General features: G+C 41.9%; 1 protein-coding gene across 3 annotated transcripts; it reads left to right on the top strand.

Moving 5' to 3' along the window:
• The first annotated feature begins 5495 nt into the window (after positions 1-5495).
• VPS37B (VPS37B subunit of ESCRT-I) lies at positions 5496-20860 on the top strand. 3 transcript variants are annotated; one of them, XM_075718993.1, is made up of 5 exons: positions 5573-5600; positions 11815-12098; positions 14576-14747; positions 15322-15404; positions 16516-20860. In XM_075718993.1, the coding sequence occupies exons 2-5, from the start codon at positions 12084-12086 to the stop codon at positions 17014-17016; spliced, it is 771 nt and encodes a 256-aa protein (XP_075575108.1). In that variant the 5' UTR covers positions 5573-5600; positions 11815-12083; the 3' UTR covers positions 17017-20860. The 3 variants fall into 3 exon arrangements, with proteins under 3 accessions (XP_075575107.1, XP_075575108.1, XP_075575110.1); XM_075718992.1 differs by lacking the exon at positions 11815-12098 and having other exon boundaries at positions 5496-5600; XM_075718995.1 differs by lacking the exon at positions 5573-5600 and having other exon boundaries at positions 11806-12098.
• The last annotated feature ends 3731 nt before the right edge of the window (positions 20861-24591 follow it).

Here is a 24591-nt window from a genome sequence, read left to right as displayed (position 1 = left end):
TGGGAGCTCTGCACACCACCACGGATCCAGCAGTATTCATCTAATGCAGACATTTCTGCTGGCCCAGTACAAACCCTGTGACTGTACAGAAAATCCTGCTTCTCAAAATCATTCCAACTATGACTTCTTTTTGAAGTGAAAAGCAGGGTCAGAGGTGCCCGTTAGCCAGCCTAAGCCTGGTAGTGAAGATGAGCTTAACCCAGTGCAGCAGTGGGAATTGCTCCGGTGCTGGAATACGAGCCAACTCCTGGAGCTGCCTTGTCCCTTGGGCCTCGCTGCCTGTGGGCAGTCTCTGTTTTTCAGGCTGTTCTCCTGGAAACAAGGCCACTGCTCCCTCTGAAACCCTGAACTGTAGTATTTTGTGGCTGTGGGTTTGCCCAGAGTTGACATTTACATGGGAACGCGAACAAGATCTGTTCAGGAGCTTCTCAATTACAGCCATACAGATAAAAAGTTTCTTCTCCTCAAAAACAAGAGCCTTCTCTGCAGGGAACTTGGATGGGTTTATCTGAAACCTTAACTCAGGGTGCACGGCTTGAAGACTGTCATGGCAGAGCTGGAAGCATTAGATGTTTGAAAGCACAAGTGATTACAAAGGTTGACTGTATATTCCATAGCAGGTTGTTTTCTTCACTATTAATAAGCTCTAACCATGCCCTGTAATAGGTATAACCACAGCTGTATTTGATTTAAACATTGGAGAACCCTATCCAAGATGAATTTCAAGAGTAGATCCTATAGTCCTGGCGATTCCCCAAGGACATATATTTACCCCTGTACCCTTTGCACAGACAAGGGATGTGGCTGACTGACCCAGTAAATGAGAACGCAGTGTAATGGAAAAAAACCACAGCTGTGTTTATTCCAATAACTTGTCTCCCGGTGCACCAACCTCTGCCTCAATAAGCAACTGTGTTTGTTTCAGTGGCTGCGCTTTCTAGGCCTTCAGCAGGTCTGGAAATACCACAAGCAAATAGACAGAGTGCTTCTAGCTCAGGTTTAGAGATGCGTCTTAGTCTGGGGAGGAAAAACAGTGTCTGCCTTTTCTACTCTAGCTTCGCTGTGAGCTTAAGGCAAAGAACGTATTTGCAGGTTTTTAAACCTGCTCCTCTTCTCACGCCTGTGGGTCCCTGAAAGAAAGGAAAGAAGTACTAACAATTCATTCTTGCTCTCTCAAACAGCAGGACCACTGCTCGCTCTGTCTGAAATAGGACCGCTGTTTCTCTCTCAGGATTCTGAATATGCAGGTCATTTTCATGTGTGAAGGAATCTAGATTATGAAATCTAAACAGAAGTATGGACTGTGATTAATATAGAGAAGGAAATTAAATTGCAAATAAGCCTGAAAAAGTATCTGTCCATTGAGCAACCAGACTAATAAGGGTTAATAAACGCCAAAGATTAGACTTGCAAATTCAGTCTCTACATAACCAACCAGTTTTTCCAGGAAAAGAAAAGAAGTTGTTGTGAAGGTGACTTGCAAAATATGTCTAAATCTAATAAATATGCATGGTACAGTGCTACTGACCGTAAAAGGATATGAGGTGACAGAAGGAAATCCAGGATCAAGTTTAAAAAGAAAAAAAAAAATCTAACTTCTAATTTAAACTAGGTTGGATGCCAGTTCTCCACAAGATTGAAGCCTGACTCCTTATTCACCATGACATGGTTTCCACTGTAATCTTCCCAGTTTTTTTGTTCTACTTCTCCTGTAATAAGTACACTTCTGTACTTTGCCAGCTTAGAGTTTTAACGTTTGTGAATACTATCACTCTTCAAAAGGATTTTTGCAAAGGCAAATAGGAACCGGGGCTTGGTAGCTGATAAATCTCAGCCTGTAGCACTGCAATATTTGATAATCCCTGTAGCCTAAAATCCCAGTCCAGCTGCAATCCTTCATATTCTGTCCAAGCGATGTGCTGTCACAAAACTCTTCTCTTTCATGAAAACTGCGGAATGGAAAGGCACCTTCCTACCTGTCCAAGTAAAATATATAATTACACAAAAGCGGCTGACCCTTATCTTGCCTCTCAACCTCAGCTGCTTTTCTGGCCAAACTTGAGAACTCAATCTCATGCAGATGCTGATCAAAGTACTCAAAAGCATACCAGGTGTTTAATATAGACACTCCTCTCCAACATCCCCAGAACCCAAACATACCTACACAGGGATAAGTGGTGGGTTTTTTGTATATGTTGTGCTTGAGCACAAATGAGCTGTGTTCATTTGTGCATTTTGTGAGGACTTCATTGTTCTGCAGTATGTGGCTTCTAACTTTAATACAGATTACCACTGGCTAATTCAAATAATCCATTCCTTGACGTCTAGAGCAGTGAACTTCCATCAACCCCACGCAATATAAACAAAAATTAGATAGTTACAGAAAAGCCCCTTAGAAGCTCAATGTAAACCATCTTTCCCAATGGCATACTGACAATACAATTATTATCATACTGTAGTGCCCTCCACCAGAGGTACTCACCCAGAGTACCTCTACAAGCATTATTCAGTGTGAACTTTTCCTCTCCACTCTCAGCATGGGACTGAGCAGTTATTATTATACCTCTTTTTAAGCAAAAGGCACTATGGTTGAGGGAAGCTGAGCACTCCACTCAGGGTCACACAGAGAGGCAGTGGTAAAACTAGATTTACAACATGAAGCTGAGTCAGACTCTTCTAAACCACACTCTCCCCATACCAATTATTTAGCTATGCTATGAAGTTAAAATCACTAACGTTCTTGGGAAGAAAGGGCTTCTTTTAATCCCTCAACTAATTCCTCTATTTGTGTGTGTGTGTGTATATGTGTGTGTATATATATATGTGTGTGTATGTTTGCACCTGCCCACTGCTGTGGTATGTGCTGAACTCTGCCTTTTTGATGGGCATGTGCAAATACAGTGTATGACACCGTGTTGGCATAGCAACTATCTACCAGTTTTAAGTAACAAGGTCAGGCTGCAGCGGCTGAGTAAACCCATGTCACTGCCAAGGGGTACAGCTGCTTACTCATCTGTGCTCCGCGCAGAGCACCCCGCACAAGGAGGAGCTCAGCGCGTAGCAGAGCAAGGGGCAGGTGCGTTGACGTGGATGAGTGGACACGTGCCCGCATCGCTAATCACCTTCTCCCCACCCTAAGCAAGCTCAGCTCAGCTTCCTGCTGCACAAACACCTCCCTCTTACCTGCCTCTGAATACACTCGGTTTGCATTGTGGTTGTACAGTAGCTTTGCACGAAGCAGCCAGAAGGCCAGGAAGCCTTCTTCTAGCAGTGTCACATTGTTGGTCTTTATTACCTGTGGATAGTAAGGACAAAGGGGGCTTTTGGGGGCGGGTGAGAGGCACTGAGAGCTGAGTTTAGTTATAGGAAAAAAGAACAAACACAGAGCTGTCATGTCTTCAATCAGTGCTGCCAGGAAGTACAGGGTCACTTCCTGAATGTAACATCATTACATTTTAAAAGCATTACATCAGAGAGCGATTCGGGTCACTATATTGGGTTTGGTTGGGTTTTTTTTTTTCTAGTTAGATCAAAAATGTCAACTACAAAGGACAATGAGCACATGGCCATTCCCTACCCTGTTCCTTTGGCTCATGTGCTCATTCTCCTTCTCTCTCTGGTGTTACTCACATGGAAACAAGCCCACAATCCCTTAGCTACAAAAGCAGGCCAGGAAGGTGGTGCACACCGGGAGATGGATACAACTTAGGCTATATTAACACAAGTAATTGTTTCCAGGCGTAATTGTCTTTATCAGCTATGCTAACACCAGTAGTAATTGGGGAGATATTGCTCCAAAGTGCTACCACAGAGTGCCTAGTAAAGCGCTGGTGACTTAATAGATAGAAATCAGGAGGGCAAAATTTAGCTATAATGTTTTAATTGATGCAAAGCTTTTGCTGCATTACATTTCAGAAGTATTTGAATTCATCTTAAAATACATGTTTCATAGATCATTTCTTGACCTTCACTCTTGAAGAAGAAAGTGCTTAAGACAGACAAAAAGACCTAGCACCAAAGCTCGGCAAGATACAATTTTTAGCTATTTTTAACCGAAATAAGTATTCAGCCTAGGCTTGAGAGCAATAATGCAGTCACTCTTTTGAGATTTACTGTAGCCAAGTCCCAACCTGGTAAGGAAGTGCGAGTTAAATAACTCCACTGATTTTCCTTCCTAATTTACAGCTGCACAGTTACAAACAAAAGGAGAGCAAGAGTCCCTACAATACTTCCAGGCAGGAGCACTGTAACTGGCCATATCTGGTGCTGATGTGAAGGCTCAGAGCTCAGCTCTCCATGTCTTACAGGGCATTAAGACAGAGTCCGCTCCCCGTGCTGCTCCGTGAAATGATGCCACTGAGCCCCGGCCGTCCCAGCGAGCCGTCTGACCTCGTGGCTATTCCAGCAGCCGCCGTCCCTTGGGACACCGAGGGCCTCGAGCAGCAGGCCGGCATCACATGAGCGAGGCAGACAAAGCACGCTCTGTGAGGGGCTCCTCGGGCTGACGCTGAGGCCCAGTGTCTTTAGAATCATAGAATCGCTTAGGTTGGAAAAGACCTTTAAGATCATCCAGTCCAACCATTAACCTAACATTACCAAGTCCACCACTAAACCAGTTAAGGGGAGAGTAGCAATTTCCTGTTTCCTGGCTTGGTGGCTGCATTATTTTTTAATGAAAGTAAAACTAGGAATCGTTAAGGTTGGAAAGGATCTCTAAGATCATCAGTCCAGCCATCAACCCAGCACCCCCATGCCCACTAAACCATGTCCCAAAGTGCCACGTCTGCCCGTTTTTTGAACGCTTCCAGGGATGGTGACTCCACCACCTCCCTGGGCAGCCTGTTCCAATGCTTGACTACCCTTTTCGTGAAGAAATTTTTCCTAATATCCAATCTAAACCTCCCCTGGCGCAGCTTGAGCCCATTTCCTCTCGTCCTATCGCTAACTACTTGGGAGAAGAGACCAATGCCACTGGGCCTCTCTCAGCGGGCAGCCTTCCCCGGGCCAGGCACCACCACCCTGGGGCCCCTTCCCCTGCCCTGCTTTGGGCCCGGGGGCCGGAGGCCCGGTGCGCTGTGACCCCAGGGTGGGCTTCATCCCACACAGAGAGCCCCAGAGAGGCTCCCCCTGAAGCCCCCCAGCCTCCCCCTCGGCCCGGCTCGCCCTGTGCACCCCCAGATGCCCTCAGGCCACCCCGGCCTCGTCCCCCGGCAGCCGCCCGCCAAACTCTTGTGCACCCTCCCCCCCTCAGGCGCGGGGACCCCCCTCCCCTCGCCCCCTTTGGCACAGTCCGCCACCGCGGTCCAGCGCCTCCCCCCGCCCCGTCCCCTTGGTACGCCCCGCCCCGCGCGCTGCCGCCCCGCCCTCCCAGCAGGGGGCGCCGAGGGCGGTGCCCACCCCGGGCCGGGGCGACACCGCCGCGGCACTTCCGGTTGGCGGCGACGGGAGCGGGAGCGGGAGCGGGGCCGGGGGGAGCCGGGCCGGGCCGCGCCGGGATGGCGCTGGACGTGCGGCGCCTGGAGGCGCTGAGCCTGCAGGAGCTCAGCGCGCTGCTGGACGACGAGGAGCAGCTACAGGACATGGCCCGCGAGATGGAAGAGGTGAGGGGCGACCGCGCAGCCCCGCGCCCGGGCCGCGGCCTCCCCTCGGGCCGCCCCCCTCGGCCTCCCGGGCCGCTGCCCTGCGGGGCCCCGCGGCTCGGCGCTCGCTGTCCCGCCGCCTCCCTTACCGCTTGCTGTTTGGCGGGGTGCTAATGACCGCTTCCCCCCGACCCCCGGCGCAGGTGACTCCCTCCTCCCGGCCCCGCTGGGGCTGCTCGGCGGTCAGGGCTCCGCCATGGAGTGCCCGGTAAATGAGCCCCCGTGCTGCGGGAAGCGCTGCCTGCCCCTCTCCCTCCCCCTCTCCCTCCCGGCCTTTTGTTTGCTGGCCCTCGGTAAGGGGGGGTCTGTGCCCGGGCACTTCTCCCGAGCGCTGGGTGCCAGAGGAGGGGGGCTGAGGGCTCTCCCTGCTGAAAATGCTCGGTTTGTACTAAATTAGGAGACACTGACGGACCGGAGGTGGGATCAGTTTTTCCGTTAATACAGCCCTTGTTTTGTGCCTTGGCCACGATGAAGGATTTTGTCAGGGTGAAGTCGGTCCTATTTGTGGTCTCGGATCTCAGCGCAACTTGAATTCAAAACAATATGAAAGAGATTCTGTGTGCCCGAGTTGGTATGCTGGGCGCTGTGAAGGCTGTCAGGCTTTCTGGTGCTTTTTGTGCCTGTTTGAAATGTCTTTGTCAGTGTATCAGACTCTGAGCTGTGCTTTTGGATCTATGCTTATTAAAACAAAATAGAAGCCTGTTTTCTTCCTGCTGCCGTGGTTGTCTTTTACAGGTTTTTCTATATGCCAGTGGACCCTGTGTGTTACAGTTCTGATATGAGACTGTTCCAGGTTTATTTGACCACAGATGCTCTTAAAAACCTCTTAACTGTGTAGTCAGCTAACAACAAATAAGATGAAACCATTTATAGGAAAATTTTAAAAGAAAGAAATGTGCTGTGCTTCTCTGTGCTGTACTTCTCTTTTATTGTGTGTGGAGGCTTTTACTAGAGTCTGTTCAACTAGAAATACAGCCCAGAGATGTATTTATTGGTGGGTTTGGTTTTTTTTTTTTTAATTAGAGGACAGAAGCTCCAGGGGAAAAAAAAAAGGCAATATATCCTTGAGAAAGAAGCTTAGTTTATTAAGTAAAATCAATTGTAGTTGCTTTCCCTCAAACTAAGATTCCTGCCCTTTTGGCACTTCCGAGGAAATTGTTCTGATTGCCTTAAACCAAATTGTCAAGGTATTACGGATGAAGAGGCCCACTGAAGGTTGAGGCCAAGGTAATAAGGTGTTCTAGGGAATTCCCTTGCTGCATTATGCAACAATTTGTATTTTGAGCTTTGTGTAAATAGATCTGCGAGTGGGGGGTGGGCATGATAACTTTTCATATGGGCTTACATTCTGAGAGCTGCTGAAGAAACAGATACTGCTGTGCTAAGTAAAACATTCAGAGATCTTAGAGGCAGTGTGGTTTACCGGGGGGCAGGAGTACCCTTCTGTATCAAGACTAAATATTTAGGGAAAGTCAATGGGCTTAATTTCGTAAAGATATAAATGAGTGCAGTATTGCTGGCTTCAGCTTGACCTCTGACAAGGTATATCAGCAGAAGGCCTGGCTCAGTGAGGGTTTTTTTTTTTTTTTTTTTTTTTAATATTTGTTTGTCAATATACACTTAAGACTGCAGGTCAGAAGTGACAGAAAACCTCATGACCATAGTAGAAAAGATTCTGTCTTACTGCAGAACTAAACCATATTCTCAATTTGACCCTCCGGTTTTCCTCTTTCGTTGGCAACAGAAGGCTTTTAAATTGTAGAGTAAAGTTCTCCGGGCCTGAGGGAATATTTTGTGGTGTTTGGAAAGTGTGGCTAGGTTTGAAGGTATCCAAGCTGTGTGGAAATACGGCTATACTACTGTCTGCTGTAATCCTTTTTTATTGTGTGTGGAGGCTTTTACTAGAGTCTGTTCAACTAGAAGTACATTTACCCACCTTGGAAGGAATTGGCCGTGCTCGGATACTTCTTCCTCTTTCTGTTTTTGCCTTCACTGAATTGTTTATTGCTTGAGTTTGTGCTACTGGGTCCTGACTTTCTCGCTGTGAAGTATGTGGCAGGAAGAGGGAGAGAGGGAAATCCTGAACGTTAAGGAGGAACCATGGTGACTTCACTGCTACTTAGATAGCTATTCAATTGCCAGTCCATATGTATCTAGGTTGTAGCATTATTCTAAAGTCCTTAGATTCATAATTTCATCGTGGGATGCCAATTAAATCATGATTCCTGAGTCACTTCTCTGAGGTCACTTGCAGTTTCAGTGGCAAAGTTGGCTGAAGCTGATTATTCTGTAATTGAAAAAACCTTTGTTCCCCTTGTTGCAAGGGAAACCCAGCTCAAAAAACAATGTTTTGTTCACGAAGAGGAGGATTTGGAAAACCACTTGGCTTTCTTGCTAATAGCTAAAAATAGGCACCTTCCAGCCTTAAAGGGAATGTATTCCTGTGCAGCATTTGAGCAGGATTTGTGTATGTTGTTGGGGGGGTGTACATATATATCTCTCTATATCTATCTGTGTGTGTGCTCATGCACATGTTCATATTTTGCTGGGGTAATGTGCATATACAGTGCCCTTCGTGCTGTATCCCCAGGTATGTGGAAATGTGGCATCGAAGAGCTAAGCTGCAGCTTTTTCTGTCTGTAAGGTTGTTTTTTGAAGCCTCTGGGCTTTTAGCGCTGGAACAACGAACATCTTGTCTGATAGAAAGAGGAAGGAAGCCAATTGTTTGGTACTCCTAGTCTTTTAAAATTGAGGAGGTTTTTTTTTATGATCCTTTGAGGTTAATCTCTGTAGTACATCTACAGTATTCATCTTTATGAAATAAAAGAACTTTGTTTAGAAAAGTCAGTCTTCACATGATAACTCTAAACAGCACAGATGAAAGAATTTGTGACCTGACACTGGTGGTAGCTTGATGAATTTCTCCTGCAAAAATGAGTTTTCTTTCTATCTGCTGGAACATCACTTTAGTAAAGGTACAACATTGTGTTACTGACCGCTAAAGTTCTACTGCCAAAAATTATTTGCTCTTCAAGACCTTAATTATATGAAGTCAAGAAGTCAGAAACGTACTGCCTTCCTCTCATTCCAGGGTTTCAGTGTACTCTGGCAAGCACAGAAGGGGGTTTTGAGTGTAGTCCTTTTCTCAAAAGCCATTTGAAAAGATCGGGCAGTGCAGAAAGTCCATGTTAAAACTACGTGAATGCGTGCCCAGATTTCTTGGATTCCCACTCCTGTCCTAAAACCACATTGTGCAAGTGGTTATGTTCTTGTTTGCCAAACATGAAATTTAGTTACAAAGTTAGGAATTAGACTTGGTGACAACTATAGATTTTTCTCTTCCAGCTAAGCATCAAATGAGTAACCTGCCTGTGTCTGATGAGTGCAAATTGCAGTTCTGGGTGTCTCTTTTCTCTGGAGTAAATGTTTAGGAATTACAACTTACCTTTAAACCTTTATTTTGTAATTTTTAATGCTAGTACTTACATAATCAGAAAACTTAAATTTAGCAAATCTAATCACTTTGGAATATGTATTAATATTTATTACCAAACAGATGTTGTTAGGAGGTGTATTATCATTCACCAGTACGTAATGAAAAGCACTCTTAAATCTTCTTCCGTAAAAGAAGTTTCTATTCTCCTACTCTGCACCTGTCGGCTCCTGTTTCAGGGGTTAATTTGACACGCCAAATGTGCATCATTATACTTCCTCAGTGTGACTGCATATTTTATTCTTAATTTACAAGTATGTGTAAATGAAAGAGAGAATGTGGGAATGATAAAGACTAGAGCAAGACCAGAGAAACCTAAAACTAACATGGATGTATGCTATATATAAAGCGATTAAAATGGTGCCACTTAAAACTTCTTTTTATTTATAGCTCCTTAAGAGACTTTTTCTTGAAAGTACTGAGAAAGTACTTGCTGTGGTGCTTGCCAAAGCAAGCTTAATTATAGCAGCACTTGATGGACTTTGTGGGTAGTTGGGATTTCAGTCGCTCAGGCTGCATCTCAGGAGGCATCTGGTCTGGAATTGTTCTTCTGGGAACGTGCTTTTGGATGAGCAGGAGTGACATTTTGCACAAAACCTCTTGCTGCAAACCATTATTTTGGAGTAAATGATAAACAGTAAAAATGTTGCTAAGCTAGTACTAGCTTCTGTTTTAATTTTATCCGGCATTTTTCTTCCTTTTTTAAAAGTGGGATGAAACGAAGCTGCAGTTGATGAAAGTAGTAGAATCTCAATTCCCAAAGCAGTTTCTGCTGCCTGTTCTTGGGAGTGCTTATTAAATAAATCCTTGAATAAAATTATTCAAATTATTTCTGTTAAAGAAACTCACTTTTTAAGCATCTTAAGTTTTGAAGTGCTCCATAAACCATGGTTTTTGTCTTTAATAACTTCTGTGTGTCCATGGCTTCATTTTCTTGCAGGACGCACAATTTGGTTTGAGCGGTCTACTCAGCGGTGAGCAATCCTTCTGCCATTAAAATCCTTTTATAAGCAGCTCAGTATCGTTGCCCCGTTTGTCCCATTCAGAATTCATAGTGAGAGCTTAGCAGTTAAAAAAAAAAAAGAAGCGTATGTTCTCTTTAATACTGTCCTGTCTCATTTTATGTCTTGTGATTCTGACTGGTATTTCTCATCTGTTTTCAGATTAGTATTTCCTGCCTGTTGAAGTGCTCATGACCTCAATTGTCTTGTTAGCAATTCTGCTAGAGTCGCATGCTGTTTGCTTATTTCTCTTAATAACTTTTTTTCATTGCGCTTCCAGTAGGCAGATGAATGTCTGATGCAGTAGCAGTTCCCTGCTGATACCCAATTTTGTCGCACAACACATCTGACAACAAAATAACTTCTATTGGATTTATTCCTTGTCTTAGTTATTGTCTTGGGCTTGTGGAAAGCTGCGAATGGATGCTGAAAGCATGCTTTGTGCTGCATTGATAATCGTAATAGACTGGTCATGCTGTACTGTATCTTTGACCCGTGAATGATTTTGCAACTTTTTTTTTTTAAACGAGTCAACATTTTTTGAAAGGTTTCCTATAGGGCTTTTTAGGCTAACTTCACGGTGTTTGCTTTTCTGATTCCTTGAATTAACTTCTAAAGTGGAACAGTTGCAGAAAAGTTTATTACGCGGACCTTAGCATCAGTGCCAGAGATTATTCTGGTTCGTAAAATCGTGACTGTATTCAAGTTGCATTGCTTTGGGATTACATTTGTCCTACTTGTGAAATAGAATTTACTCGTTACATGGACCGCAAGCTTTTTTTCAGTGACATCAAGCATTTCAATGTCCTGAACAGGTGGATGGGTCTTTACCAGTTCCTCCTTCAGTTTCATTAAATGTCATTCCTAAGCTTACCTTGTATTTGAGGAACTGGTTCTTTTCATGGTTTTGAGTAAGATTCAATGTGAGTTTCTCATCTTTTCAACTGTCCATTTTTAAAGAAATTTGATACAGACTAATGCTGGAAGTGAAGACTTCCAGGGTGACACTTGAATTGATCATTAAATGTCAATCATGGTTTTTTTCAATTTCTGTAGAAAAAATGTGCCCTTCTTAGAAGTGCTATAATACGGAAAAAGTTGAGTCATTAAGTTTTATATAATTTCAAGCACTGTAACTTCAAGTGTGATTACAAATACCTTAACTTTTTTCAGTTTTAAACCAGGTATTTTTAAGACTTTTGCTTAAGTTTAGAGTAGTTTGTAATTGCTAGATATCAGATGCCAAGGACAGGAAAGGATGTCACTCTGCGGTAGATGTAGGTAGGTCATAATACTGATTTTTTTTCTTATTTTTATAAGTCAGGTACATCATGTCATGCTGATATTTATTCATCTTTACACATTTGAAATGATTTAAAAGTAAAGTTATTCAGAAAATCATTGTAGAAAGTTAGGCATTTGCTTCTTCCTTCCCCTCCCTAGTCCTGTTGAGAGACATTATGATACTAGCGGCAGGAGATTTATTTAAATAAGTAGTGTTTAAAAACACTACAGAAGCCTTATCTGACTTAAGGAAGCTTTTTCTGTTATTCTGTCTGTTTACCTGGAGTTCTTCCTTCTCCTCTTTATTATATGTAATTTCAGTACAAGGTTCCTTTTCCTGGGATTTGTGCTCTTGAAAGGTTTATAGGTTTGTGTCCACTGGCTTTTTTCTCTCTAGAGGAAATGTAGATGTTCTTCATCCTGAAGAAAGATCAAAGTTCACTCAAAACTGGTCTTCCCAGGCTGACTGCGCAACTGCTTTGAAATGAGAGTATCAGCCTTACAAGCAGTGAAAATCCAATCACCAGATCAAATTGAAGCTTGAAGGAAGTAGTTTGCTCATTAAAATGGTGAAAGAGGAGAGGCATCGGAAACCATGAATCTTTTTGCACGCAATCTTCTTTGGCTGGCAGTTCAGAAGACAGCTCGTTAACAAAACTTGTGGTGATGGCAGGTGATTTGGTAAGAAGCTGGATGCTAGTAATTAAGCTGTTAAATTGTGTGTATTTTAGTTCCCTTCGTAATTGTTAGAAAAAATGTAAAAATAGGGGGACTTAAGCTTTCTGAAAGCAACAGCCTTAACAGCGTTGGATCACATGAGAAGAAACAAATGGAAGCAACCAGTTTAATTTAAATTATTTTGCATTGGATTCAAAAGTGAGAAGAGAGGATTTTCTTTTTATTCTTGGAAAGGATTCAAGTTGAACACAAGCATAGGGCTGGAAGCTTGTTTAGGCTTGATGTGAGAATCTCGAGAAGACAAAACAGTATCGCAAGTACAATTCTCCGATTGTCACAATTTGGAATAGAATTTTATTTTGATTGATGTAGAATTTAGGACCTGGCATTATCCTTGGCTTGATTTTTTTAAAGTCGTTTAGCAAGAATGGGGTGTAAGAGAGTAAAACTTGGGTATTCAAAGAGCAATATCTGGGGTCAAAGATACGTTTAAGTAACATTGAGCCAATTTTGAATTTAGAAGATTAAAGCAGTGTATAAATATTTCAACAGGAAGTAACTGCTTTTGAAGATACCGTTGCTACACTTGGAAAATATTTTCACCTGATGCACCTAGTCATGTGGTCAGACTGCCAAGAACACCTGAATTCTGATCCTGCCCTTTTCTGGGGCTTTTAAATAGCTCCTTTGGGTTTCCTCTTTTCCTGTTTCTGAGGTGTGGCTCTCCTATATCCACCCATGAGTGTGAAAGGAAGAAAGCACTGTGCACTTTGTGTTTGCACTGAATTCAGTGCAACTGTCCGTAAATAAGATCTGTTATAGCTAAACAGGGGTGAAGTGGGCTAGAAGGGCCATACTTATGTAGGAGGTCACAAAAAGTGTACCAAACGTTTCAGTGATTTTGAAGGCAGCTTAATAGAATCAGTCTGTTGTGCCATGGGAAAACTGTCCCACTTGTTGATTCAGACTGAAGATCTGAAATCAGATTTCCTCGCCCCCCTTTTGATGTCTGAATATTTTAATGAATCTAATTGACAACAAGGGCAAACTTCCCCAAACACTTATTTTTCCCAAAGCTCAGGAAGACTCTCTTGATAAAATCGTGCGCGCGCGTGTGTGTGTGTATGAGCAAACTCAGAATCTTGCTGAATCTTGATTTTTCTGAGAATTGTCATTTGTTCTTTAGGAATAATATCTTCAGGCTAGGATATGTTAAGCAGAAGGATTAAACTGAAAAACAACCTTTTGGCATTAATCCAGGATTGACTTAACATAGTTGGGGAAGAATATTCTGGAGAAGGCACCGTAATAATGCAGTCCTAGGGTTTTGCATTTTAATAAGATAAAGGATGACATTCCTCTGCAGTCTTGTTGCATGTTACTGCTGGGATTCAAAGATTTTTTTTAAGAGCAACTGTTGCTTTATCTGTCAGTGTTCATCATGGGGGAATGGTAAGGGTGGTGCGTGAGGTGGGAATGAAGAAGCACCTACATTAAATAATGAGTAAAAGTTCATACAAAACACCTTCAGGTAGCAGGGCATGAATGTAAAAATCTGATCTCACAAAGCTGTGACAGCCAACAGGTCAGACCTCACATAAATTTGTGACAAGAATTAGAAGAAACTTGGGTGACAAAAACTGCACTCCTCTGCCACTTAAGCAGAAATGTCTACGTGAGCACCCAGGGACTGGTTTCTACACGGTAACCGCTGCCGTACCGCGGAGGTGAAACCTGCCTCTTGCAGGCAGTTCAGTGCAGCAGGAACCCAGCTCTGGTTCTGATCGGGCAAAAGCCGTTCTGCCTGCAGGAGTGTTCACGGGCACCTCTGCCCTGCTCAAAGGAGAGCGGGGCTCTTAGGAGTGCGTGCCCACAACAGAAACCCTTCAAGTGATTATCGTTTCCAGCTTAGAGAAGAAAACTGTTTAACGAGCTCTATGCTGCATGTGGGAAAAAAACGTGCAGGAAAGTGACTTCAGGTCAGGATTAATTCCTGTTCAGAAGTGATTCATTCACAGGTGCTCATAGCTGAAAGAAGAGATCCTTTTTCTCAAAGCAATTCCTCTGAAGGTCTTTCCCCCATGAGCTTCAACAGCCCATTGTCATTTTAGATGATTTCAACCTGCTGTTTGCGGCATAGACCTCCTTATTCCTTCTAGATGATACGCTAGTAAAATAGTACATTAGTAGAGCAGTAAAAATAAAGTCTGTGAGAAAGGATTTTGTGTAGCAGAAAAAAGAGAGCATGGGAAAAGAGTGCAGTAGCTGAAGCTGACCGTACCCACCAAAACAGTACATGTTCCCACTGTTCATAAAAAGTGCAAAAGTATTGTTGTTAGTTGCAAGTCCAATACCATAGTAATAATTTTTAGAGAGAGATTACTTTTGTTGCTTATTTAGAAGTTCTCATGGTGTCTAAATAACCGTTAGTCTTGCCTAATTTTTTCACTGTCATTTCATGCACTTTTTTTCTTCCCCAGGCCCAAAATGTTCAACACAGCAAGGACATGACTCTTGCCAGCAACCGCAGTCTGGCAGAAGGCAATCTTTTGTACCAGCCAAAGTTGGAGTCTTTGAAATCAAATTTGACTGAAAAATATCGAGAGTTGCAAGTTCTTTTTGAAGCATACCAGATAAAGAAAACAAAACTAGGTAACATCTTCTGTTGACGATTATGATTTGCTGTTTTCAAAGTGAATGTAAATATGTTGCATGGCTTTTTGTTTGGTTTTGGTGCCTCATTTTTAGCTGTGTGAATTAGGATACAAAATGAAATGTCATTCTCGTGTAGTTCTGAAATAGGTCATGCTTCTAATGATTTATTAAGTATCTGTTACATCTAGTAACAGATACTGTAGGCTCTATTACTGTGTGGTTACCTGCCTGTTGACCTACTGTTCTCTAAGTTATCAAATTCATTTACCTTGCTAAAAAGCAAAACATAATTTGAATTTTCAGTGATTAATCATAAATCAAATGATAAAAGCTGAAGTGCTTTGTCTTTCAATATTATAAATATATCGTAATTAAATTTCAGCTTTTAGCACTCTGGCAATATTCCTAAACTACTTAATATATTTTCTTACTGTAGATCATCCTGAAGAATGGAGTATGCTAGTTGTACATACGTGCCTTACAAATTTTTGTGCTTGCTGAGGCTATATAGCTTCAGTTAGAAGTCACTTAGAGCCAGCTGTCATTTACTGTTCTTTTTGTGCCATTACAGACAGACAATCCAGTAACGCTTCGCTGGAGACACTGCTAGCGCTGCTTCAGACAGAGGGGGCTAAGATTGAGGAAGACACAGAGGTAATGACAGTACGCTTCAGTTCTACCAATTACACCCATTACTGAAGACTGTGAATGTACATAGCTGCAGTATAGTATTGAACATATAATGGACTAAAGGGGTATTTTTAAGAATGTTAACTTCAATGAACAGTCATTTGGTTTCAGCAAGAATTTTTTTATCTGAGTAATTTTTTACTCTTTAACATCTTTGACGTTTAAGAGAGAAACCACTCCTTTCAGAAAAGCAAGCCAGACCCTCTTAGTTCCTTGGCATTGCCTTCAAACTCATAGTGTATAAATGTGGAATTTTTTTTTTAATGGTGTTTGCCTGGTATATTTATTAAGCCATTATAACTGTCAGCTAGTAACCTAATAAAAAACTGTGCCTGCACTGTGTTTTCTCCAGCATTTCTGGTGAAATATTCCATTATGATTTCAAACGTATCTGTCTAGGTGCCAGTAGTCACCACTCGCTGTGATACAAGCGCTTGAAGAGTGCTCTGTTTTCAGAGTAATGGAAATGTTTGGTTTTGCTTGCTGATTTGCCTGTAGGACATCCTGTATAACTACATAGCATGTTAGCATCAGGGGGAAAATCTGCTTATTGGCCCTGAATTGTGATCACCAAAAGACATTCCCAGGACAAGTTGAATTTTGTGATTATATGTATGGTTACCTCTCTTAATTATTAAACATCATTTACCCAAGGCCACAAGTAAGCGTGAGTATTAAACCTGGCTTAGCAATAATCTGCCTCTCTGTACTGAGGCTTGTAGTTTCTGTTGGCATTGCAAGCAGTACTGAGCTATAATTCAGCTTAGCTGGCAATCTGGAAAGCTGTTGAACTTCATCTGTTCCCATCTCTGATGATCAGGGGAGCGTTCAGAGCTAGATTCAGATGTTCTTACTGCTGTTGCTTCAGTATAAATTTAAACAAAAATGGTATTTAACTCTCAGTGCTTCTGAGTAATAACTAATTCAAAATTCTGCTCAGAATTCTTGGTATGCCAGTCATCTTCCATATGCTAGCTGGAAAATCACAGGCAAAATTATGCTATTTTGAGGATATAAGCCATTTAGATTCTCTTGCAGTATGCAGTTTTCTGAGAGATTGTTCTGTATTTGACAGAATATGGCAGAAAAATTTCTTGATGGTGAAATACCACTGGATTCCTTCATTGATGAGTATCAGAGCAAGCGTAAACTGGCTCACCTGCGACGTGTAAAAATTGAGAAGCTCCAAGAAATGGTGCTGAAGGGACAGAGACTTCCGCAGGTTCAGCTGCAGGCTCAGCCGAGAGCACCTGAGACAACACCAGCACCTCAAGATTCCTACACTTCGGATGCAAACACTCCTCCTTCAGTTGTGCCCCGACGAATACCACCCCCTCCACCTTCTTCAGTCCCAGCAGGACGCTTTCCTACTCCGTTTACTGCAGCCATGAGTTCAGGACCGGCTCTTTCTTATCCAGGTGCTCCGTATCCTCCTCTCCCCCCTCGACCAGGAGTTCAGTCTGCAAGTCCAATGCCACAGCCAGGATACCCATCTCAGTTTGTACCACAGTATCCTCCAGCTCTTCCCCAAAGACCACCTCGCCTTCCACCACATCCTGGCTTTATCCTCCAGTGAATATTTTGGTGCGCCTAACTTATGTATTGGTGCTTATATTTCCTTTTTCTCCCCATCAGAGACTTAATGTGGGCAATGGAAAGCCTCTGTTTTTTGCACAATGGAGTACAAAATCCGAGCTGTGGCACAGAGGTTTGCAAGTGCGTTTGGTAAATGTGATTATTTTTGTTTTCAAATATCAGTGACAACAAGGTTTTTCTAGGAAGGTGATAGGGTCTAAATTTTGTAAATCCATCAAATTGTGAAACAACGTACAGTGGATTTCCTGACACTACAAATTGAATCATGCTCTGAATTCTTTAGTGATGGTAAATCAGCATCCTCTTCTGTTCTGATGTATTCCTATCGCAGCTGGATGTATGTGTGGCAAACTGGGAGCTATTTGTCTCTCTAAAGAATTCTCTATCAGTGCCAGTGTTTGGATAATAACAACCGTATCTGAATACTGGGCAAAGAGTTGCAATGGACCGCATCAGCATCCTTCGCAGTGTGCCCAGGCAGTGGCATTTGTGGCCAGGTGCACAATGTTTTCAGAGCTCGCTGAGCTGAAACTCTTGTCAGAAAATGTTCTATGGTTTTTAGACCGTAAAAGTTACAAGAGTTTCATTTCTACATTTCACTTGTTACCTTAGACTTTTCATAATAAAAGTGCACACTCTTCCCACTCCTAAACAGCTTGACATCCTGAAAGTCCTGGTCTCTTGAAATTAAACTAAACTGTTTGTAGAGCCAGTTTAGCGTTTTATAGAAACTTTACCAGGCATTTTTATTTCCTTGCCTATTAAGACTCTTTCTTACGTTGGGTTTTTTTTTTTCCTTTTCCACACCTCGGATACAGAAGTGATTTTCTTACACAGGTGCTTAGCTTTTGATATCATGTGATTCCAGGAATCTAGGCAGGGTATTTTCTTAATCAAATACGGGGTTTTCACATCATGTAATTGCCTACTTGAAGCTCCACAGTTTCATTTTATCCCTCAAACTCAGTCTCTCGCTTGGCAGAACTATTTTTAACTTTCCCATTTCCTTTAGTTTTGCAGTTTTTGGCATGCGTATCTATCTGGAATTTGCAGTCAACGTTTCTCTGCAAGCAGGCAAAACAGAAAAGCTTTTTGAACTCCATGGTGGCTGTTTGCACCTTACGTAATCCATTCTTGACTTCTTTTGCCACTGGAGGGGGAGGCATTTTAGGGGAGCTCAGATTTCATTCTCAGTGTGACTCTTGAAGCCTAAGGTGCAGACGCAGGCTGGTATTTTAATCTAGCATTGGCGGAAGGAAGTCTTAATGCTTGCTTGCACAGAACATGTCCATAAATTTGTTATCAATTTCTCACATCCACAAACAACTTTCAACTAACTCATGGTAATTTAAGAAACTCACAGTCCAGGATCTGTCGTAGCCCCTGCTTTATTTCAAAACATTTTCATGTCATTATCCTGGAATGCACTACATTGTTTGGAAGTCTGTACTACAAACAGCATCAGTCAAAATAGAAATTTTTTTTAATTTTTTTTTAATGTAAGGCCCTTGACTGTCCCTTAATCATTTCCTCTGGAGTGTGGTGGTTGCTAGCAAATACTAATCTGAAATAAAGCTCATAACAGGAAGTTCTCTATTCTGAAAATATGTTTATTTGGCTTGTTTTGCCTTCTGAAGACAAAGGGCAGAAGGTTGGTCAGTGTTACTGGCATCTGAACCAATTCCCCAGAGTAAATCTGGAAAGTTTCTATAGATGGGGGATTTTGTGAAGCAGTGTGCATTGGATTTGTTTGCAAAGTGTGTTCTTTCTGTAATCTAGTGATGGTACAGGATGTGTTTGGTTTTGTTTTTTTTTTTAAAAAATAGTGTAATATGTTTTCTTGGTATTATTTTCTCACTGAAGCTTCGTATAAGCATGGTTAATTATGACTCGTTTCAAAGTAATTTTGCTGTGCTATTAGTGCTGGTATTTGGATGGCAACTGTTGTATCTGAATGCTAAATGTAAGGCTGCTATAGAAATGGTTTGTGTCCTAGAAAGAATTAAAGTGGGTGGGGGCTCCCAGGGTGGTGACTGAGTACAGAAATTCGTACTTTGAGCCTGCTACACAAAAACTCTAAAACGCTTTCAAATTAGTTTTGCTAACAATTAATAAAAACAACCAGGTATATTTTACACTTATCAAGTGCCAACTTTTTTTCCGAGGGTTGAAAATCCTCAGAAGTGATGGAGGTGACGGATAAGTGTATTGTGAATTTGCACTGCATTTTATGTATCTAACTTTATTGGTGGTAGTAGTCCAAAAATATTTTTACTACTTGTTAAATTTTCTGTCTTTTGGTAACTTTTGTGATAACATGACCTTTCAGGGATACTTTATCGAAAAACAAACTCTTGTGCAAACTAAATACAGACAAAGCTAATGCAATTTTTCTGTCTGAAAGCAAAACAATGCATTATTGCATATGCATGTGGCTGATGTGCCTTAGGATCACTACTTGTGATTGTAATACTAGGATATTAGCATTTTTATCATTTGAATGGCCATTGCTTAACTCTTAAGGGCTCTTCAAGAGCATTTTCTTTTACAAAAAAACTCACCCTCATACTTCAGAAAAAACAAAGGCTGTATCTGCTATTTGTAAGGTTATAGTTGCCTTCGCTGATGGATAAGTTCGAACATAGATAATGTAACTAATGTGATGTTTCAGTTATAGCAATCTCATAACTGAAATCCAGCTGCTCATGGAAAACATTTTGCCATTAATCGTGTGTGTGTGTGCGCACAAACTGTAAATATATACTTGACTGCTGGTAATGTTTAAGGGTAAAGGAGAAAGATGACTGTGGAAAGCTGTTTAAATCCTTTCAGAAGCAAGTGTTAACAAAACACTAACCTGAATGAGTCGGGCAAGAGATGTGTCAGTGCTTTTGACCCGTTGCCCTTCGACAGCTTCTCCTGTTCTGTTATAGCTAATAAATAAATTCTGCTATGGCTAGGATGTTTAGAATCATACTAATTTGCACTGTTTATAAGATAGTGAGATTAAAATGCCATAGGCAAGCTGAGACTTGAGAGGGGGTGGCTCAGTATGCTTGCCAAAATATATATATTATTATGTTGTCTTGAGGATTTTTAATGTCTGCTGCAAATAGCATATACTTCCCCAAAGCAATTGGAGTGGAGAAACATCTTTTAAATACGATACGTCACACGGCTTTAGAGTGTTGGTAGCGTTGAAAATGGTCTCTTTGGATGGCATTACTTTTGCCAGTCTTTTGTATGCAGTTTTGTAAGTTATGACTAATTCAATTGTATATGGTTAAGTTGTTTGATTGATGATCAGCATTGAATGGCTCAAACTCAAGGTTGAGTTTCGCTGCTGTCTCCTAGAGGAAGCGGAGTCAGTTGTTCTAGCACAGCTGATCCACGCAGGTCACCTTTGCAGCAGTGACCCTGGAGGGACTATATAGAATATAAGCTTTCATGTGATGCCAGGAGGCAGAGCCCTGGGCATAGTCCGGTCATGGGTAACTGTTAGCTTAGTGCCCCAACTTCCACAACCTCAGTCTCGACCTCTTTTGGGACTTCTCTGCCCTCTCGAACTGGATAATGACTTAGATACAGAGCTCAAATCGACAGTTCCTTTAGCCTGAATATAGAGCTACTTGGCAAACATTGAGTTCTGAGGAGGTAGAGTCGTCCTGCACCTGAACAGTTCCTCTGCGTAATCCTGGACAGTCTAATAAAGGGGCAATTCTATATGCCTAGCAAGTTGTGAAATGTACAGTGGATTTGTTTGCATAAGTCTTTCTGTAATCTACTGTGGTCTGATTTTAAATAAAATAGCATATCTCTCTTGGTGTCGTGTTCCTGTTGTGGCTTCATTTAATCACAGTGGAGTTACGTTAATGTTTTTCAATACTAATGGTGGTTTTTATGTAGCAACATAAAACCAGTTGTAGATGAATGTAGAACATAAATTTGCAGGAAAATAACTTTAATTATTCGTAGTAAATCTGTTGGCCATATTTTTAGTGACTGGATATAGTAAATCCATTTTGTATGTAGCTGGTGCCAGACAGGTATGCTCAGAGTAGATCCTGCATGGTGTAATCGTGGCAACGAGGTACGTGGGCTGTCTTGCCAGGTAGAATCCTTTCACTTTTGTTTTAGTTCCCTACAATGAGCTGGAATAGTGGAAGTGTCCAGAATCTTCACCTGGAAAAGCTGAAGGAGGGGGAAAGCCACTTTTATTTGTTCAAAGAGGAAAAAAACAGATTTCAGCCAAGACAAGTTAGGAGAAATGAGTCAACCGAAGTTATTTAGGAATATGATATGAGTCAGAGGGGAGAAAAGACCTGATGTAATTTTCTGTGGTATCCGTCACTTTAATAGCAATGTGAAATAGAAGTCCTACTGCAGAATAACTGATAATATATGGAAGAAAATCCCTTTTTTAATTGTTCCTTGATACGTTCCATTTGTGGTGGCTATGGAGATTTGATAACCTTCTGCTGATGCAGAAATAGGAAACTACAGATGAGGAGAAGTTGCTGTGCTGACTCAGTGCAGGTGGGCGAGGGAAGGGGATGGTGTTATGTAAAAGCTGCCGTTCTTTAACTTGGCTCTTCTAAGAATTGCAGCAACGCCCGTGTTTTGCAGCTTGAAGAAGGTGCACGCAAAACTTCAAGAAGTGCCTGTTCCGAAACGGGGGATCAGATGGCTCTTCCCTGTGGCTCTCGTGCACCAGGAGATCGTTCTGGGTGGGATCATTCCTTGTGCAAAGGAGAGGTAACCCAGTATGGTCAGACCTTGCCAGGTAGGGGACTCGCGTGTCAGTTGTGTAACGGATAACAAAAAAACCCCAGCAAAGTAACACAAAAAAGGCAAGTGGCGTGTCAGTGATACGCTGGCAGTATTTCACATGGTCTTGACTTGTCCCTTCTCTTTGGAAGCTGGCTCCGGAGGCCGTGCAAGCCTACACAGATCCTTCAGCAGCACTTGTTCCTGTAATTTGAGTCCACTTCTGGTTGTGTATTAATCAACCCTGATACAAGTCTTTTACAGGCATGTCTGTTCACCTCTCAGAGACTTTGTCACTAGAAACAAGAGATGCGTTGCTTTGATTTCTTTTGAGAGATAATTTTGTCTCAACTGAAGTTTTAGAGAAGCCTTATTGAGGCTCTGGTGCCCCAGCTGACATCTTGTCCCTAAAGCAGGCTGTCCCTGGGCAGCCTATGGCAGGCTCTCAACCTCACCTGAAGCCAAATCTCCATTTTTCTCCCTACTTGCAGGACAAATTGCAGACTGCTGAGGCTGGAACACTTGCTGGTGCATACCTTGAACCCTGGATCCTGCTGTAAGCTAAAGGCTGTCTTTTAAGACTACTTGTTATCTCCAACCTATTCAAGGGTGCTTTTTCTGCACTCTTGTAGATGATCATAGAATCATAGAATCGTTTAGGTTGGAAAAGACCTTTAAGATCAAGTCCAACCATCAACCTAATGCTACCAAGTCCACCGCTAAACCAATTAAGGGGAGAGTAATAAGTAATTTCATGTTTCCTGGCTTGGTGGCTGGGTTATTTTTTAATGAAAGTAAAACTAGAATAGAATCATTCAGGTTGGAAAGGACCTCTAAGATCATCAGTCCAACCATCAACCCAACAACACCATGCCCACTAAACCATGTCCCAAAGTGCCACATCTGCCTGTTTTTTGAACACCTCCAGGGGTGGTGACTCCACCCCCTCTCTGGGCAGCCTGTTCCAATGCTTGACCACTCTTTCCGTGAAGAAATTTTTCCTAATATCCAATCTAAACCTCCCCTGATGCAACTTGAGGCCATTTCCTCTTGTCCTAGTAGTAGGACTCATCATTCCTGATGAGTAGGAATTATTTTTTCCTTCAAAGCTAAAAACGTTTCCTCTCACCACATAATCTTAATTCCACACCTTGCTATGTGCCCTTAAAGTTGCACATTATTCTAGCAACCACTGCTTGGGATGGGCTAATTTCTGAGATTCATTAGTCTTGAAAGAAGCCGGCCGCATCCTGTAGAGGATAGGAGGTGACAAAGTGGCTGCAGTTCTTGGCGCTGGAATGAGACCACCTGGTTGAGGAGAAAATGCTGATTATGGAGAAATGTGGAAATGTAATAATGTCTTTTGGGCTGGTGTGTGTATTGGTTTGTCTCATGCTACCAGATGTGATAGATGGTTTGTAAGGGGAATACATACCATCTTTCTCTTTTGCATACCTATGAGGCATTTGTTAAATGATTGTATTAGCTGATATTTCTGTATTTGCCAAGTAATTTTTCTGATTGGGCTATTCAGGGAAATATTGATAGTACTGCCCACATGCATGTAACTTGTGCCTTAGTCACCGCTACCGGCAGGTGAGGCACAGAAGGGAAATAAAATACCTTGCAAATGGGTGGCTGCTGTTCATGGCTTTAATTACGGGCTCTTAAAAACATACTTCTTTTACAGAAACTTTTTTTTACCTGACTCCCTAGAGCATGTAATGGCAGTGTTTTCTATTCGTGTGCTTGATTTCAATGGACTTTTTTTTCCCCAATGATCTAAGAGATGCTTGTGTTTTGTAAACTTTGCTCTCTATAGCAATGCTGTTACAGAACTTCAGCTGCTTTGTGTGCTCATGTTCAAACTAATTTGTGGTTACTGGAGATTTGGCTGCTGAGGGAGCCAAAGGGTGGGGAAAGGAGGGCTTTGATAACAGGCTGTTTGAAAGCTGCTTCAAGAAAAATAAATTGTACTAACCTTGGTGAAAGGGAGCAGAATGTAGTATTTCACAACTTCCGCTTGGTTATTTTCCATTTCTTTTGTCAGAGATACTGAGTAAAATTTGTTCTCAGTAGCACATCAAGTTAAACATCTTCCTCTCTCCACAGATACAATAATGGTATTTAAAAGTCATTAGCAAGTTGGCTCCTGTATGGCAGAATGTCTTGATGGAGTCTCAAAATAAACCTTTGCATACACCGTTTGCAGTTGTGATTTTTTTTTCTTTTTTTTTTGTCTGCTACAAATTGCAAATACTTTCCAAAAAGTATAGGACTTAAGAAAAATCTTGGCCTGGACAGTAAGCTTAATTTTGGTATAAAAATTACCTTAGCACATAGGTTATGCTTTAAGTGGCCTTTGGAGCTTGTTTTTATTTTTGCTGATATTTTTGAGACTTTGTATGTGCTGGCCTGGGTTGTTTTACCTGCAGCCTCTGTAAGTATCAATTTAAGTACAGTGAACCTGCAGTGGTGTTGAACAAGTTACGTTTACCCATAGCATCATTCTTAAAGCCACATTTTACTTTAATTTTGAATTCTTTAAACTTTAAATATAGCTGTGGCTAGACTTACGGTAGTGAGATTCAAAAGCTAACATTCTTGATTAATCAGTATTTCCATTATGAAATGTAATGTTGTGAGTGGTTAGTTAGGATGACATCAGTCTCCCAGCAAATATATCTTTATCACCATCTATAAATAGACTGCGAGCTACTGCAGAAAGCACTTCCTTGTACCAAGAGAAAAGGTTTCTCAAAGAAACGAAACTCAGAAGTACGGAGCT

The sequence above is a fragment of the Pelecanus crispus genome, chromosome 11 (assembly GCF_030463565.1).
Source record: "Pelecanus crispus isolate bPelCri1 chromosome 11, bPelCri1.pri, whole genome shotgun sequence".
In the NCBI taxonomy this organism is placed as follows: Eukaryota; Metazoa; Chordata; class Aves; order Pelecaniformes; family Pelecanidae; genus Pelecanus; species Pelecanus crispus.
The sequence above is the reverse complement of the archived record's forward strand: the minus strand, read 5'-3'. Positions and strand labels throughout refer to the sequence as shown.